A 19,279-nucleotide genomic window follows, 5' to 3' on the forward strand; every position below is an offset into this window, starting at 1 on the left:
TCGGCAGATTCTCTCGCCTCTGATGATGTTTTCTTGGTTTGGCCCTCGAGAAACTTCTTCATCGCTCCATGATGGCAAACTTCTCATCGATCTTCTTCTATATGTCTAAATTTTGAGTTTGAAAATATGAAATTTTATATTTCAATTTTTCGATCTCCCCTTCCAATACTTCTAACTTCTTTTCTGTCATAGGTACCCGAATCAAGGCTCCAAATAAAAAAATGATAAAAAAAAAACAATGGATCTGGTCTTTAAATAGCAAAAAATCAACAAGATTAACGAGAAAAGCACTGCAAAAACGAATGAGGACATCCTATATTTCAACCTAGGACACAACTCTGATACCAATTTGATAGGAACTTGATGCAATTTCCACAAAATCAACGAAGTGTAAGAAGGATTTGGGAAGAAGAACACACAAAGGAACTTTTTATTGCAAGAAATATTAAAGAAAATAGCAAGATACATGTGGATCTTCAACTGGAGAGGAAGATTCGGCTCTCCCAAATTCCTAGCTGCCGATTAGAGGCCTAATCAGCCTAACAAACTAAGATAACGTAATTTCAGCAAATACAAGCATAAAGGAAAAAAAAATTTTTGAACCCTAAGAAAAAAAAATATTTAAAGCATATAATAGCAAAATCCCAAAACAACCACTTTTCCTTCCTAGCCACCCCCTCCAATTTCAAAATCTGCTCCTTGGGCCCCCTTCAAAGGGGTGGAATTCCCCCCTATCTGCCTGGCTTAGCCCATCTGGCATATACCGTGGTTTATCACTATCCTCCATAAATTACAATGAAGGTTTGAACACAAAAGAAAAATCACATCCTATAGAACACACTGAAGTTTGAGAGGAAAGAGAATTTATATTCACTAATTCCTTATAAAATTTATGTATGGATTGTCCTATATATATATATATATATATTAAACAGCTACCCATAAAACAGCACGCATCAAATCATCGATGCAATACAAGCATCCGATTCCATAGAAAAGAAAAGAAACATCTTAACAAAGGTATAGTATAAAAGTCTAAGTCCAGCTATAATAGGAAAGGCAGCATCTACAGTAACGCATTGGGAGAAGTTACTTGGATAACATGAATTAATCCCAATAAGGTAAAAATCAAGAGTAGCAAAGATGTCACAAGCTCCAAATCCATCGGCTAGTGAAGCTGGGCAAAACTGATCGAGATAATCTGAGAGCTGAATAATAAAAAACTTGCAGCAGTTAAGCAAATCGAACAAGGTACTCATAATACGGTCAAGCATTGCTCTGTACTACCCTTAAAGTGCACGCTCCTTTGGGGTTTTAATAAAACTAACATAATGCCAGCATGCTATTAAGGGTGTGTTTGGGACGGCTGAAGTGGACTGATACAGCCAAACTTGGCGAAGATGAAGAAGACGACGAGGTATTTCACACATAACTGTAAGGGCATTTATGTCTTCCTTCGGACAGAAAAAACAATCGTGGGATGCAAAACTTTTAAGAACGGAGCTTGACCTCGCTGCCCCAAGCCACATCTCCATTGTGTTTTCTGAGGTACAACAGCGAAAATGTTGTCACAAACGCACCCTAACATTAGAGTACAAAATTAGAGAACTTCTATTTCATCAATCCTTAATTAAGCCCTTGCAAGCAGGATGCTTTTACCCAATGATAACAGATCAACACTCCAAAGCCAGAAATCCTCCCTTATACAGCAGTCAACACATTTTCAAAGCATAAAGAAGCACATATCATGTGTATGTATACATATAGAAGTATTTGAAGTTCAACTGTTCCAATGGCTCATCCTTCAATTATCTCAACCACTGAATCAGAAACTTACATTAATTGAAAAATGAATAAATTAAAAAACAAGACAAACAAATGGATTTTTTTCGGAATTATTAAATGATGATTATGATTGCTCAATACTAAACAACCAAAAAACCTTGAGATAACCAGAAGCTAACACTGTCAAGGACAAAAGAAGTTCGGATTAGCAGCAAATCAGTCAATCAGCTTTTATGCTCAGCAGGAAAGATACAGAAAACAAACTTATATTCATTTCTCCACACAGAATAGCCTAACCAATAAAAAATGCACAAATCAACGGAAGAATCAACACCAAAAACTCTTAGTGCTACCATTGAGGTGTCTAGTTAAACTATCACATATCCCTCAGTAGGAGTTTATGCCAAAACAACTAGAAACAGCTTCTCTGAGTGATTCAAGAAAAACTGGAAACCAATATTTGCAATAAATGTAGTCATTGTAAACTAACCTTACAACCAAGTAAAAGACATTGCACTGTATAAATGAAAAATTACTCAATTTTACACTAAAAGCATCCTGCTTGCAAGGGCTTAAGTACGGATTCATGAAATGCCAGTATGTGATGATGAATTGAACTATGTAAGTTTAGTTCAGATATTAAGCTTCAAAGTAAATAGATATTAAGCTTACATAATTCACCAGAAGAGAAATAATCCATTTAATTGAAATTACATTTGTATTTATCAAACCAAACACAACCTATGGAAAGAGTAGTACATGTTCAAACAGAGTGACGTACAAAGTAGAAACATAACATTAAAAACATATATCACAACTACAACTTAAATTTTTAACATATTGAGAACAACGAACACGTTAAGAACTAAAATGTTTCTAAGACAAAACTACTTAAAACTTCTGTTGAATTGTCGCCTAAGCCACCAAACTTTTCGTTCCATTGGAATTGCCATAAAAATCTCCCTACTATTTTTATCTTGCAAAAAATTGATTGCAAAATAATAGAATTCCAAATCATCATATATCTCTGGTATGGCATTTATTTCATTCAATGCATCGAGTATTGTAACAGATCTACGTTGCGCAATCGATGAAACTATGGCAGAACTTATTGATCGTGCAGCGTTAACTAATTCCTCAATATGGTTTAGAAAAAGTTGTCTTCCCCCTGACCGAACTGTTTTGACTCTCTTTCTTCTATTTACAAATGGCCTTGTACTTAGAGATTTTGCTGAAAAAGTTTTAAATGTGGCATCTTCTTCAATAGACATTTCTATCTGTGTGTCATCATCTTGAAAGTCAGTTTCCTCTGATGAATTGCGTGGGTCATACGTTAGTTCAGGGGGTAATATGCCGGAGTTTGGAACCCAGACATGATCGCCAGTTGCGACAATGCAACTAAACATAATATCAAGTTTTTGTTGAAGCTCTGGCGTTATTCCGTTGAACCTAAACTTCTTCGCTGCTGGTTCGACCTACAAAAGTTCAAAAAGCCTTACATGAAACATTTACATATTAATATGTAATATGAATTTAAATGAATTGGTTATTGTTGTACCTGTAATTTATCATTCCACCATTCATCAGAAGCATCTATAGTACACTTTATTGGATTCCATGCAAAACTAGTCTCCCCACGCATCAAATCTTTCCACAAAATATAATCCTGCTTCAACTGATCCCACTTATTCTTCAGTTGTATACAATCATATGTTCTTCCAGTATGTTCATTAAAACTGTTCATGATATTCCTCCAACCCATCTTATTGAAATGTGTGGTATGTCTATTACCCAAGTTAATTTCTCTTATACAGATATCACAAAAGATTAGCTTGCTTTCAATATCCCAAACAGCAGGTGGACCACATTCTTTTTGTTTTTCCATCTACATATCACAATGATACAATGATTAACACAGGTGATATATTGAGACTCTGAAAATAAGAAGTTGTGCTTTTAGAATGGTAATTAGAGCTATCCTGAAAAAAAATTAGGATGACCAAAGGAAGGAGAGTTCGGTTTATAGAATAATTGTTGACGGGATGAGATGCTAATTAGTATTTATTTTTGGTCATCCTCATGTACTTCTTTTGGTTTGGTTGGGTGTTAGGAAAATAGTTAGCCTAAGCTAATTTGAATAGAAGATATACAACATGATTTCTGTAAAATAGATTTATGGCCTTAGGGAGCAGTAATAGGAATGAATACAGTACAAGATAATGATTCTTAAGGCTCATACAAAAGTATTGTCTTAAAGCTATTAACGATTATGTTGATGATGGGTAAGAAGAAAAGTGTTCTCAATGGAAACTGCAACAATAACAATGTAAGAGAACTTCTGAAGCATAATTACTGTTGCTGTTTCCATTGGCGTAAAGAAAAAAAAAAAAGTTAATTGTGGAGCAAGAGGATTTTTAGTGCAGCCATTAATAGCTTTGTTGAGAATGATAAAAATTAGAAGAACCTAAAGAGTTGTCAGAAGGCAATAAATGATGATGCCGATTATAGGTATAAGAAAAAAGTTTTCTCCACATGCATATATATTATTGCTCTCTACATTAACGTTGGGCAAGTTGAAACAATTAAAATTTGAATGTAAATTGGAGAGCTGAAGAATTTTTTCTGCAGCCCCTAACACCTTAGTTGAAAATGATAAAAATTAGGAATTACAATGAATTTGTGAAGAAAGTTAAAACAGTAGAAATTATTATAAATTGAAAAATGAGCAATTTTTATTCTTTGAAAATTGCCATTACCGATTCCAAGCTTAGATGGGAAAGGTTCAATGCTGATGCTCCATTTTAAAACTGACGTAAAAACCTAAGGGCATCTCTAACCGAAAATCTCATTTTCACTCCAAAATACAGTGAAACCAAAAAATGCCGTGATTCATCTCTAATCGAACCCCATTTTGCCCGGAACCGTCATTTTCTTCTTTCGCGCCTTTCTTCCCCAGGTTCGGTAAAGACCAATTTTTGGCGTAAATGAACAATGCGACACCAATATCGCACTGTTCATCCACGATCAAATGGCCTAAAAAATGACGGTCGGTTGGAGCAAAGCAAGAAGGGCAAACAAATGTTTGCTGTTCCATTGGAGTTTCCCTAATGAAATGAATGCAAAAACCAATTTTGCTAGTATTAAGGTTTTCCACAAAATTAATTCGTCAATGCCTAAAGAGCTATAAGTCGTCGATGGAAGCCGTGAAACAAGAAGTCGATGATCCAACCTAAGGCATCGAGATGTACCTTAGAGCCGGCGATAGTCGAAGCAATCCACGGGCGGAAGAGGTGCAACTGAGAAGAAAAGAAGCTGTAAGAAACTTAAAACCGTAAAGATGGAGGGACTTTCCGAAATCACGAAGGAAATGTGGTTCATGCCGGAAATGCGGAAGTTGGAAGACGTGCAACCAGACGTGCGGACGTGGGGGTATATCCAACTGAACGGAGGCGCTTAGCCGATAAGCAAATCCAAAAAAAAAAACGTTGGAAATCGGTAAGAATTTGGAGTTTTACAAAAGTAGTTGTTCCAAACAGCAACCAAAAAATCACGTTTCGAACAAAAAAAAACTAATCAAGCCGTGCCAAACGAGGCCGGATCCTGAAAACTGTAATATTTTCTCATCAGGAACTGCAGATTTCTTAAGGGGATTTTTTCGACTGCTTGTCTGATGAATTATTGGCTGAAATTTTTGTATTGGAATGTCTGTTACTGTTCGAAACAAAACTTGCTTTTTGGAACGCAAGTTGGAAATCATTTTTCCAAGTCATTAAGCATCTATTTGGGATATTTTTTTAATTGATTTAATTTTTAGAATTTAATCATGATTTTTTTTTATCATATTTTTTTTTTAAAAAAATTGTAATAGGAAGACATTTTTAATAACCAAATTTGTTAATACTTGATAGTTACAAGAAAATAGTTGTTCAACTAAAAAAAAACATATTAATATCATTCATAATAGTTTTAAAAAAATATTATTCCATAAAAATTTTACAATTATATTTATAAAATAGTATAGCCGTCCTACGTAGATCTTAAATGTGATCTTCGAAAATTATTGTTTGAGTTAAATATATGCAGACAAATATGTAATATTTTATTTAAGTGATATAATTGATGATATAATAAATTAAAATATATTATAAAGCTAAATGGTAATTATTAATAGAAATTTTAGTTAATGCTAAAATAATTTAGGTTAAATTACTTGGCATATAATGTTTTGGATGATAAATTATTAAATTGATCCATTTTATAATATATATATAATGCAAAATCATATAAATTATTATATTTATGTAGCATGTGAATAAATATGATATTTAATGTGCATATTTTTATACATGTATTTACACATTTATTTTGGAGTATGTTTATAAAAATATATTATGATGATTTTAATTAGATTTATTTACTATTTATACTTCTTTTAAACAATTAAGCAATTTCTTTAGAAGTGACATTCTTACTTCTTAGCATCCACTATTTGAAGTTAGAAGTGCCACTTCTTCTCACTTAGAAGGGGAAATAAGAGGTGTTAATATATTCATAGTTTTTTGAGATGAGGGATGCATAAGAGAAGATTTGAATCCTAACTAATTATGATAATGGGAAGGCAAAAATTGTTCAACTTTGATATTTCATTATTTTTTTTTTCTTTTTATATAAATATAGAGAAAGTCGTATGCAATGAAAATTGCATGCATGTTTTGGGAAGGGATATTTTTCTTCTATAGTAAAAGGAAATTTTTTTTACTCCATCTGCTAAGTTTCGGGTTCGAGTCCTAAGCAACCGACCAATCTAAAAGATAAAAGAAAGTATGTTGATATTGACTACTCAGTAAGGCTTTGTTTGGGACGGCTTTCTTACTACTTTCTAAATCATTTTTTTAGTTCAAAAATTTGTTGAATTAGAATGTTTTGTACTAGAAAGCGGTAAGAAAGTTGTCCCAAAAGAAGCCTAAATTTTAACACGAATATGATGATATATTCAATATATCATGAAATATAAGAATTTCATTTTAGAAGTGCTAAGTGTCACCTAAGTGTCACTTTTTTTTTACATTATCCAATAGACGAGGCTTTTAGAGAAAAAGGGTGAGAGCATGCACCATGTAGTTGTTTTCGATGAGAGAAATAGAGATATAAGAAATGAATAAAAAGAATCTCCCATTACTATGATAATAGGAAAGTAATGTTGTTGAATTATGAGTCTTTCATTTCACTTGGGATGGTTTAGATTGATCTTACTTTTTTTTTTAAATCATTGTAATTAAAAAAAAAGGTAATTTTAGATTGGCTAATTAATGAAAAGAATTTAATCTTTTTGGTGTCCTTATAATTGGAGAAGATTTAGATTCATAAATAAACGTTAGATCTCCTAAATAGAACCACATTGGAATTTTTTTTTTGGGTAAAATTATGGCCTAAGTCCTTTTCATTAATATAAACTTGTTACATGTAATGAAGAAAGAAAAATGCAATAAAAACGATCTTGTCAAAACTTACAAGATCCAAAAATGGGGTAATAAAACAAATTAAATTCCCAAAACAAACCTATAAGGCAAAATAATCAAAAACAGAATGAAATACAAGACAAAATAACCAAAGGATGAGGAGATCAAAGATGTCGCGGGCTCAGGAATTGCCGCTCTCTCAACCTGGTTGCAAAAATAAGATTCCTGCCATCCAAAGGGGAAAATGGCAATCCAATCATCATTGCCCATTTTCACGAAAAACCCCACGAACCAATACCTGCAGCAGATCAGCAGAATGCAAAAACAAACGGCGGCAGGTAAAAAACAGAACAGCACCAGGATTGCCCACCCAAATACACATCCAGCAGTACAGAAGCAGGTCAGAACCACCAGACACCGCACCATATTGTTCTCAAGAAGGATTACAGTAACTTCATCAAAATGTCTCTATTTTTCCATTTCAAAATTCTAAAGAAAAATGCAGATTTAATTTTCAGTGTTAAAGAAGTGGAAGAAAGAGCGGAATCCCCAAAATTTCTATCATTTCTTTCTCTCCAAATATAGTAAATTGAAGAGCAAATAAGAAGATAGTAAAAATCTTTATTCTTGTCACGAGTTTCTTTGATATATTCAAAAATTTGCAGCACACTAGGCCTGAGCAGTAAAAAACCAAGATTGGATATGAGCTTTGAGAGAATAGTAAAAGAGTAGTCACATTCAAAGAAAAGATGGTTGGTAGATTCTGCATGAGAGTGGCAAAGAGCACAAATAGGATCCACAGAGATATTCCTGGATAATAAAGAATCCGCATTCTTTAAACCACCAGATAAAGCCATCCAGCTATAAGATGAGTATCTAAGAATATAATGCTTATGCCAAACAAATTCCCACCAATTAACATTAACATCATGTATATGAAAATAATCCCTGAATTTCTTATGTCAGCAAGCCTTAACATCATCCCAATAAATTGTATCCCGATCAGCAGAGAAAATAGGGATACTAGAAAGATAATCCTGAATAGCCAGCGGCAAGTGCTCAGGCAGGTCCCAAGCATACCCATTCATAATGACATTAATCCTCTCATTAACAGGAAATACAGATAACAACGGCTGAAGGACATCAATTTCCTTGATATAGCTATCTTTAACCCAATGATCCCAGAACAGGGCAACATTAGAATTAACAGATACATTAAAATGAAATTTAACTTTAGCCAAATTAGCATCCCTACAGATATTTTTCCAATACTTAGAGGCTTTTGAAATAGGGTCTTTCCAAGGAGAGACATGAAGGTGTAATAACCAACTGCTAAGAGGACTTTTCTCATTGCAAATTCTTAAGATGAGAGAGTAGTTAAAGCAAAATTGGAGGGATTGAAGAGAAGGCAACCCAATACCTCCTAACTCTTTAGGCTTACAAGTATTTTTCCAAGAGATTAAATGCAATTTTTTCTTATTAAAGTCCCCAAAGTAAAGGAATTTAGCACAATTGGAATTTGTTTGCATGATATTGTTTAAAATCAATTTTTAGTTTTCATGTATTGAATAAAACCAAATTTGATTTATGTAAATTAATTAATTTATAATTATTATTAATTATAAATTAACTTCTCCATATATATATATATATATATATATATATATATATATAGAAGAGTTTATATATAATTAATGTTAATCATGAGCTCGCCATTGTTCCATGTCATAAACTACTTAAGCATTTTATGCATACTAAAAATTGCATTTGGTGTGGGCACATTTTGTACTAACATGTCTTTAGATTTTAGAGTAGACGAGAAAAATGACTTAAAGACATCTACTTTGTTTTTCACATGCCATAATTTCTAGGGCATTTTACTCAAAATTTTAGTCGCTCTCCCATTAGCAAAGTTTTGGTTCATTTTCCCTTCTTTCCTAGGCTTATCAAAACTAAACCATTCTACATAGGAATAGCACTCTATATAATAACCTATAATTTACAACCCAAGCCCACTCCAAGGAAATGTAAAAAAAAATTAACTAAATGACATAAAATGTAATACTGGCTGAATCCATGAGTTGTTACATCTACTATGACTAGGTCTGATAAAGATAATGTAATGAAAATTTTTTATGAACATGTCTTGCATGTGTCTGTGAGTGTTTTGTATGCACGTGAATGTCTAATTCTATTCTGAAGTAGGTCCTAGAGGTCTATGTGCATGAGTAAGAAATATGAAATTTTCCCTTGGGAACACTTTGACGCTGGATTTGGGCAATGCGACACTAAGCTCTCGGGTTGGTTGATGCAATGATGTAGCTGTATGTAGCGCTGCAACGTTAGGTCAATTTTTTTATTAAAAATATTAAAATTTACTTATTTTCATTTTATTAAACCATTTTAATCCCTAAGAGATGTGGCCTAGAGAGAGAAATGGAGAGTTTTTAGAGAGAAAAAAGTTTTGGATGGCTTCGATCTATTTTATGTTGTTGATCTAGTTCCAAAAGTTATTAAAATCAATGTAGGTTATATTCCGGCTATCTAAGATTTAACAAAATTAGTAATTTTGATAATTCTTTTTTTTATTTATAATTTCATATTTAAAAAAAAATAATTTCACCAACTAAATTTTCACCATTTAACTTTCTGTATGTTGTAGATATAATCATTATGGGCAGTTAGATATTTTTCAGAAAAAAAAAATTATAGGGTAGTTTGAAAAATGCACTATTTTTAGTAAATTAAAAAAATAATTTGATAGCAAAAAGTAAGCTTGTAGTATAATTAAAATGTTAAAATAGTATTATGACCAATCCCTAGTAATCTGGTAAAATTAGGAAACTATGAAACTTTGTTTAGTTGTTGAATTTGTTGCATACCGATAAAATATTAAGTAAATTTCTAAAATTTGTTTATTTATATTTTTTTTATTACAGTGCAATCATATAAGTGCTTATTTGCTTAAAAAATGTCAATATGTAGAGCTCTAATGTTGGAGGAAGTTTTGTTGTGTTGAATGCACTATGAGTCATAAAAATTTGAAGTTTTGAATATCTTATATGTACTAAGTATTGAGAGTTATAAAGGGCTTGTTAAGGATCCGAATCATAGAAGGAGCCTAAGATAAATCTATCACTTTTTGCTCTCATATATGAAACACTTTTTTATTTACATTCAATATAAAGTTTGGTATATTTCAGTTATGTACAAGAAATATTATGCTTAGTCTACTAAGTATATTAAATTCTTATTAATTGCATTTCAATAGTTAATTATATAACGAGTTAATTATTTAAAATTAGATCGGTGGGTGTGATCACCTTCTGAACAATATTAGCTCATACACACTCTGCACTATGTTTCAATTCAGAGAAAGGGTAAAGAGTTGGTTGAGTAACCGATGTTGCAGGTTTTGATCATTTTGAGTTGAAGTAATTTGGGTTTATAGATTTTGTATAATCATGGATATTTATTTCTTTGCTCCATTTTGTTATAACCATGTACTATAGTATGTAAATTTTGTTTTATATTTATTTTGAAGATGAACGAAAAAAGTAAAAATTTGGGGATGAGTTTACTATCTGATTAGTTGGAAGTTATTCAGTGGTTTTGTAGTCTATTTTAAATTAAGAAAAATTTAATAAAAGTAACCAAAACTTAGATCTTGGGCTTGGTTTTTCACCATCCAACACGATATGGCTTGTTTTGTATGTGGGTCATCTTGAGTTGAATTGTGACACCAAAATTAAATTTATACTGTTAAGGATATTATTATCAAAATTTAGCCTAATTTCAGTATATATATTTTGTTGCCTTCTTTGACATTAGCCATAAAAATGGTAAGATTTGAAACCTTACAAAAAAATTACTTGATTCGATCCTTCATCACATATTAAATGTAAAATAAGACACACAAGATCCTCACAAACCTACTATGGTTTCCTCACTTATCTCTAACTCAATGATATTGCACTAAATGAACTTTCTAATGAATTGCCTCCTCTGAAAGACATTTAATGTGCCATTGATTTCATACTTGATTCTCAACATTCCAATATTCCTTACTTGGGATGAACCTTATTGAGCATGCTAAGATTTAAAGACAAGAATTATTAAAAAATAGTTTATTTAAATGTCTTGTTCCATTTGCGGTGACAACTTTGTTAACCCCTAAGAAATTGGGATAGTGAATGTGCGTTGATAGTCAGGTGATTAAATAAATAAATTTTTTTAAATTTTTTTGATTAAGTGATATATTGAATTTAATCTACATAGCAAAGTTCTTTTTTAAAATTGGTATGAAAATTGTTTTATCACCAAATTAGAATTAGATCATGAGACAACAAAAAACTATGCCTAAAACTCTCGGTGGACTTTATGAATAGCTTGTCATATCCTTTGAGCACATTTATACGATTGATGAGTATTGCCCTTAAACCCTATATAGAAATTTTTTGTGGCATATTTTTAGGATATCTTATTTTTTAGTGATAAGAATTTGAACACCTACAACAATGCTAGGTTTATGCAAGAGAAATCATATATTAATTTGAAAAATAATATCTCTTCTTAAAATTTGAGGTAAATTTTTTAGGATTTATTATTTTCACTCTTGGACTCAAACCAGTTCATTTTGAAGTTAGAGCAATCTTAAAATGACAATCAACTAGGAATTGTATTGAGGGCAGAAGTTTCAAAGATTTAACCACTTTTTATAAGAGATTCAACAAGAATTTTGGTACTATTGTTGCCTTAATCACTGATCTGCAATTTTGTTGGACCCTTGATGCATGACAAGCTTAGATTAAATTAAGGTTCTATTTACTTCTATCCTAATCCTTAGGATTCTTAACATTTTTAAAGCCATTGAAGTAAATTGTATTGCTTTAGGAATTAAAATTGGGGGGATTTTTAGTCAAGCTAATTATCCTATAGCATTTTTTAATAAAATGCTTTAAGAAGCCATTCGACAATATTCCACCTGTGATAGGGAGTTTTACATTATTTAAATATTGATACATTAGAGATACTATCTTTTGCGCAAGAAAATTATTTTCAACATAGACCATCACCTAAAATTCATCAATACTTAATGAAAATTGAGTTATAGACATGCCAATGAGTTGAATTTTACCAAACCATTCCTTCATTTGCAAGCATAAGCCTATGATTGATAATAAACCTGCAAATGTCTCATTTATGACGAACTTGATGATTTTTTTTATCAAGATTCGATCAAATTAGAGACTACTTTCACTTGCTAGCTTTACTTTAAACACTTATACAAATATTTGACTTTACAAAGAACATTTTAAGTAATCAATGGATATTTATTAGGAAAAATAACAATGTATTACTATGACTTGTCTTAAGAAAATTTTCAATATTAAATTTCATTCTAGAGGAATACCTAGTTATTTTAGGAAATATAAAATGTTATGTTTAATAGAGAATGGATTTTGTTGGCCTTCAGAAAAATGAAAAATTCAAAAATTGGTGGCTCAGTGCTTAACCTATAAATGAGCTAAAGACACCAAATAGAGGTTTCCACAATACATTATCTTACCCATTCATTATAAGCCTTCAGAGACTTGTCAATTAATTTTGTTTTAAGATTATTTAGGATGGCTTGAAATCTTCATAATTTTTTTGCAGTAGTTGATTGGTTCCCAATAATAGCCCATTTATTGCCTTGCTTCAAAATATATTATGCTTCTTATTTAACCTAATTATTCTTTAAAGCATAGTGAGAATCGATGCTCTCCCTTCAATCATTATTTATGATAGAGATGTTAGGTTTGTCTTGTAATTCTATAAAATATTATGAAAATTATAAGCATCAAATTGAAATATGTTTTTCTTTTCATCCCAAAATCGGTGCTCAAATTAAAATAGTTAATTAATTGCACGCTAGGAAACTTGTTTAGATGTTTGGTAGGAAAAAGTCTAAAAAATTGGGATTTATTTTTACTTACATGAGAATTAGCATGCAAAAGTACTTTACCCATAACTACAATTAAATCACCTTTTAAAATTATTATGGTCAAAACCCTATACAATGACTTAATGTTGCTAATCTACTATCTCATGCATTTTTTTGATGTGTCATTCTCATTTGTTTTGAACTTTCAAAGCCTTTATGAATATATAAGTAATAAAAAATGTGATTGTAGGAAAACTATAATCATTCAATATAAGAATATAAAGAATGTGACTATGTTTTGATTTAGATATACCCTGAACATCATTAAACAATCAAATATAAGAAATTACATGCAAGCACTTATAGTCCTTTCCAAATACTTATCAAATTTTAGAATAAATATATATCACATTGATTTACTTCCTAATATGTCCATTCATCTAGTTATTAAAATTAAAGCATTCTACCAAATAAAAGAGTTTGTAAACATCCATCTGTTCAATCTAGCACTTTGGTAGGATATGTTATTTCCCACTAACGAAATTCATGAATAACCACCTTCATAGAAGTTGAGTCCAGAATAAACAAAGAAGTGCCCATAGTTTAAGCTCACATTCATATATTTTGATTATATGAAATAACAAACAATATAAAATATTTGGATGACTTGAGCATATTTGAAAAAGTTTGCCCCAATTGATTGAAAACTACTTGGATTTCAACTCTATGAAGCAGTGCTCAAATGTGCCCAAGGGAGTTGATGTAGGGCACATACAAATTATGTTAATAAAATAAAGTTAAAGGTCAAGTTACAAGAGTCCAAATAAGAGCCGATGGAAATGTAAAAGTAAGAGCCTAATTAAGGCCCATCACAAGAGCCTATTATATGAGAAAGAATTTGAATTTTAAATAAAATTCTGAAATGTTTGAATTTTTATTTTTAAGGAGCATGTATGGGCTACCCACTTAATGAATGTTAGAAGATAAAATAAATTAATGAAGAGGGTTGGTACCTATCCTCATTAATAGACACCCATCTCCTTTCGATCCAAAGATTAATTCTTCTTTTTAAATGATGGTAATAATTGTAGCTTTATATGTAGTACTAATAATTCGATCCAAATATTCATTCTTCTTTTTAAATGATGGTAGTAATTGTAGCTTTATATGTAGTACTGATATATAATGAAAATTAATCTTTAGAATAATAAAAGAACATTGAAAAAAGTTGTTCTCATTTGGTTAGAGCTTGATGACTTATCTTCATTACCTTAGTAAGAATGAGTAATTATCTTTTATACTTATTATTAATCTTCCTGAATATTCTTTTAAATATATATTAACCTATCGTATCTTCCTTTATGCCTTAGCCATCTCTCATGATCATACATCCACAATTCAATTTATAAGGATAAACACAAACTATACTTTAAAAGCCCTCAGCCTATATTGTGTTATGTTACAACTAATTTTACTCTCCACCCCTAACTAAGCACCTAAACCATATAAAATCTATCAAAAGCTCTAGATCATAACGTTATATCCTAAACTAACCCATCACATTTATTTCTCTCCATTTGTCCTTTAGTTAATTCATTTTCAACAAATTTAAAATCAAATTAGCCTAAACTAGTCTGAACTAAGGTAGTACTCCATACCCTTCAAAATCCCTTGTTATTCCACAACAAACTCTAGATTACTTCTCCACATCCTTAAATAATCATCTATAATCATTTTGTACTAGTACTCTTATCATGTAACCTGCCACCATAATCAGTGAGTGCATATTAAAGAATGATTAGTTTAACAGTGTGCTCATAATTTTTTAGCGTAATTAGAGAATTTGACAAAGTACTTATTAGAGGATTGTTTACGGAGATATAGAATATTTCTTTAATTTTTTAAATCAAGTGGGTTCTCTATGTATACTTAATTCAAACCCCTTTGAATTTTTTATTTTCAAGTTGATGTAAAGGTGAGTCCAAATTTCCCACTAGAGAGAAAAATTTCAATTAGGATGAGTTTGCCAATGGGAGGAAAAATATTTTATAGTTAATACCATATAATTGAGTGTAATCTTATGCATTTAGTCAAACATTAAATTTATCCATTCTTTCGTCATATATCTTTATTGCATATTGCTGGATTTTTTTCTTATGAAAGTTCAAAGAATTCTCACATACCATTCTTTTCTAAGGCCTAAATTCTTTTGTTGTAGCTTACTTCCACTTGTGGGGGTCTTGAGAGCTTTATGAATGTAATTTCAAATTAATATTTTATCAAGAGAAGAGACAAAAGTACAAAATCTAAGTGAAAGCCCTTCATTGATCATAAAATTACAGATTATGTGTTTAGTGAATGACCTCACCCCTTTCCTTAAGCTGATAGGGTGGAGATTTGTAGAATGACCTCACCTACAGGTTTATTATTACTAGTTTTTGCTTCATTAATTCTTAAACTAGATTTTTTTTTTCTCAAGTGTTTTCTAAATATATTGATTGATCTCTCCTTGATTTTTCTTTCCCCTCATACTATTGTCATAATGTTCACACTACAGGAAAATCACCTATTTCCGGCGGCCTTTTCCAGCGGAAATTGAGCATTTTCCGGCGGTTTTGTAATTTCCCGGCGGTTCAAATTCCGCCGGTAAAAACGGCGTAGGAAAATGAATTCCGGCGGTTTTTTCCGGCGGTCTTAAACCGCTGGTCAAATTAAAAAAAATAAAAAATTCCTTGCCCGCCAGCCCAGCAGCTCTGCCCACCCTCAATCCCGCGCTGCCCGCTGGCATTCCCGCCCTGCCCGACTACCCGGACGACCGCCCAACCTGCCCGCTGCCCGACTATCCGACTAAATCCCGCGCTGACCGCCCAGCTTGCCCGACTGACCGACGACTGCCCGGACGCCTTGCCCCGCCTGCCCGCCTGCCCGTGCGCACGGTGGGATTCGAACTCTGTCCAGTTTAGTTTCATATGAAAGTCTTAACCATTTTACTGCAATGCAAAATATGTTTAAAATCTTAATGTTTTATATTTAAATTATATTCTCTCAAAAAATTAATACTCATTTTAAAAACTGAAATTATATTAAATTAAAATTAATAATAAATGAAAAAATTAAAATTAGTAATTACTTCAACTAAAGTATTATAATTAAAATTAATAATAAATAGAAATTAATTAAAATAAAGTATTATCATTAAAATTTAATTAAAATAAATTAATAACTTCATAACAGCGGGTTTGGGTTGACCCGGCAACCCGTCGGGTCAACCCGAACCCGACCCGTTTTTCAAACGGGTCGATTTCTGGAACCCGAATCCGACCCGTTTTGAAATCGGGTCGGGTCCAACCCGAATTTTCCGGGTCGGATTTTCGCGTCGTGTCAAATATTGACACCCCTATTTGTACCCATTTTAATTTGGAAAGTATATGAGAAGAATAATCTGATAGACTTAGGAGAAAATTTACTTCTGCACTAATTAAGAAGGAATGTGAATATATTTAGTGAAAGAGAGAAGAAATGATTTTTGGTCTTGGAAAACGAAAAGAGAAAGTTTTGAAATTTAATTACTCTTAAGCACATTTTACAAATGAGAGATGTAACTATAGAGAAAACTTCTCTCTAAAGTCTTACAAATATTTATGAAAAATATTAATGTTCTAATCACCACAAAGAAATGTCTATCATTTCACAACTCTATTTTATTGAGGGATTTGTTGAGGCAAGAGCTTGTGCAGATAATCTTTTCATTTAGGAAATAATTTTTTAAGATTGGTTCAAAATATTCCTTAGCATTATTTGTTTATAGAATAAAAATTTTAGAGTAAAATTAAGCATGGATTATAATTTTAAAATTTTATCTTAATTCCAAATTTTCTTTTATTAAAAAAATCGAAGTGAGATGGTTACAATTTAAAAAAAAAAAAAAAAAAAAGAAAATCAAGGCATGAACACATTTTATTTACTAGTAATCCTCCTTGAGTTGAAGTCCTCAAGGTGACCAAAATTAGAAGAGAATTAGCAAAATAAATTTTCTCATGGGCTAATTTAGACTTCATTTGGGACTATTTTTTTACTTCTTTCTAAAGTAGTTTCTTAGTACAAAATTTTATAGTTCAAAATTTTGTATATTATAAAGTCGCATTAGAAAGTAATAAGAAAGTTGTACCAAATGAAGCCTTTCTTGATGATTGATAGTTAGTTGAAACATAGGTTAGACGGTATATGTATATATTCAATTTATTGATCTTTTGATGTAATGACATAATCTATTAATTTATACCGTTTTTGATAGGACCCATAAATAATTCACACATTATAATTTCATAGCATGTATTATAATTGTGGAAGATGTTTTTTATCTTTTCTTCATATGATCTAACAATCTTAGGTATACCATCTATGTGTTTTCATCATGAAAAATTTTTAGTACATTATTTCATCATGATTTTTTCGTATTTTTATATGAATTTTCTACTTTGAGATTGATTTTTAACATTGGAGTTGTCTACTTCTTGTCTATTGGTTTCTTGATGACGAATGTCAGTCTTCTTTTCATGAAAATTTTTTATGTATAGTTTTACCGCTCTTGTTAACAAAAGGCTATATTTTAGGTTTCGTTTGAGACATCTTTCTTAATGCTTTCTAAAACTATTTTTTAGTTGAAAAACTTTCTTAATTTAAAAATTTTACACTACAAAGCTGTTTTAGAACAATGGGAAAGCCGTCCTAAACAAAGCCTCAGTCTTGGTGAAGTATCTATCATCTTGGAGGAGAGGCTCATGTTAAAAGACCAATCAATCACATAGGGAGTACAACCTTAATGACTTTGAAATCATCATCACAATTAAAATGAGAAGAGTGGTGAGTAATAATAAGAAATATATAACTGGATTTTATTATATTTTTTTTATGTTAAAATGGTAAGTGTTGCATATAAATATATGAAGATAAAAGTATTTAAGAAAGAATCAAAATCTAAAAGTGTCTTTTAACTATGGATTCAAGAACTAAATTTCATTTCGGACAATTTTATTATTGATTCTAAAGTAGTTTTCTTGTACAAAAATTTTTTGAATTAAAATTTGGTATTAAAAAATTATTTTAGAAAACAGTAAGAAAGCTGTCCCAAATGAATTATTATCTATGAATTATTAGATTTTTATAGATGAAAAAGACGTTGACTACGAGTTACTGAATTGTTAAAGATGAAAATGAATTTGCCATATTGAAAATTATTTCAACACTAATAATTCAAGTTCAAGGCATCCATTTATTTGAATATTTTATTATAATGTAACAATCTTGATAAACTACAAAATAGAAGGTGTAAACAAATATAGATTCAATAAAACGTGGACGTGAACATTATTCAACATATTAGAGAATAAGTATGGCGAATCATATCTTTAAGAAATACTACTACATTATCTAAATAAAATAAACAAATAAATAAATAAACAAGCTTAGGAAGAAGGAACTTTTATTACGTCCGGCGAACGTATGTAGAGCTACGTTCGGCCGGAACTAAGATCGCGGCACAAAACGAAAAATACCGAGCAAATACCAAGAAATACCAACAATAACGAGAAATACCATTATGTGAAGACAAAATACCGAGTAATACCGAGCTATACCGAGAAATCCCAAAAAATACCGAGTTTTTTCTAGAAAAAACTCAGAATTTTTTTGGATTACTCGGTATTGCTCGGTGTTAGTCTTCACAGAGCGGTATTCCTCATTATTACCAAACAATACCTAGCAATACTGACCAAATACCGAGCAAAAATTGAGTAACAATCCTCTAACTGAACGTAGAGCTACGTCCGGTCAGAGGACGACGTAATAAAAGTTCAAGAAGAAGAGCCTGCTCCAACTGCTTAAAAATGTTCCATGCATATGCATGTGGTAGACATTCCTTTAATAATATTTGTGATGTTGTTATGCTATTCCCTCTGACATATAAAATACAACAAAAAAAAGCTAAGCGGGGGAAAGTTATTTTAAAAATTGAAGATACATTTCATTTGCGAAAGCTTTTTAATTTAGGCACATAACCCTTAAAACTATCCTATTTATTTATCTAACGCCATGCATATGCATGTGGTAG

General features: G+C 31.2%; 1 protein-coding gene across 1 annotated transcript; it reads right to left on the bottom strand.

Moving 5' to 3' along the window:
* Positions 1-2,563: 2,563 nt before the first annotated feature.
* Positions 2,564-5,450, bottom strand: LOC110098309 (L10-interacting MYB domain-containing protein-like). The gene is made up of 3 exons (XM_020825094.2): positions 5,034-5,450; positions 3,344-3,670; positions 2,564-3,260 (listed from the first exon to the last, which is right to left on the bottom strand). The coding sequence occupies exons 2-3, from the start codon at positions 3,668-3,670 to the stop codon at positions 2,673-2,675; spliced, it is 915 nt and encodes a 304-aa protein (XP_020680753.1). The 5' UTR covers positions 5,034-5,450; the 3' UTR covers positions 2,564-2,672.
* Positions 5,451-19,279: the final 13,829 nt, after the last annotated feature.

The sequence above is a fragment of the Dendrobium catenatum genome, unplaced genomic scaffold (assembly GCF_001605985.2).
Source record: "Dendrobium catenatum unplaced genomic scaffold, ASM160598v2 fragScaff_scaffold_1089, whole genome shotgun sequence".
Classification (NCBI taxonomy): Eukaryota; Viridiplantae; Streptophyta; class Magnoliopsida; order Asparagales; family Orchidaceae; genus Dendrobium; species Dendrobium catenatum.

Excerpts from the sequence above, each read along its gene's own strand:
- LOC110098309 (XM_020825094.2), bottom strand. The coding sequence starts at position 3,670 with ATGGAAAAACAAAAAGAATGTGGTCCACCTGCTGTTTGGGATATTGAA. Across the intron at positions 3,261-3,343 it reads GGTGGAATGATAAATTACAG|GTCGAACCAGCAGCGAAGAA; the intron begins GTACAACAATAA and ends GAACTTTTGTAG.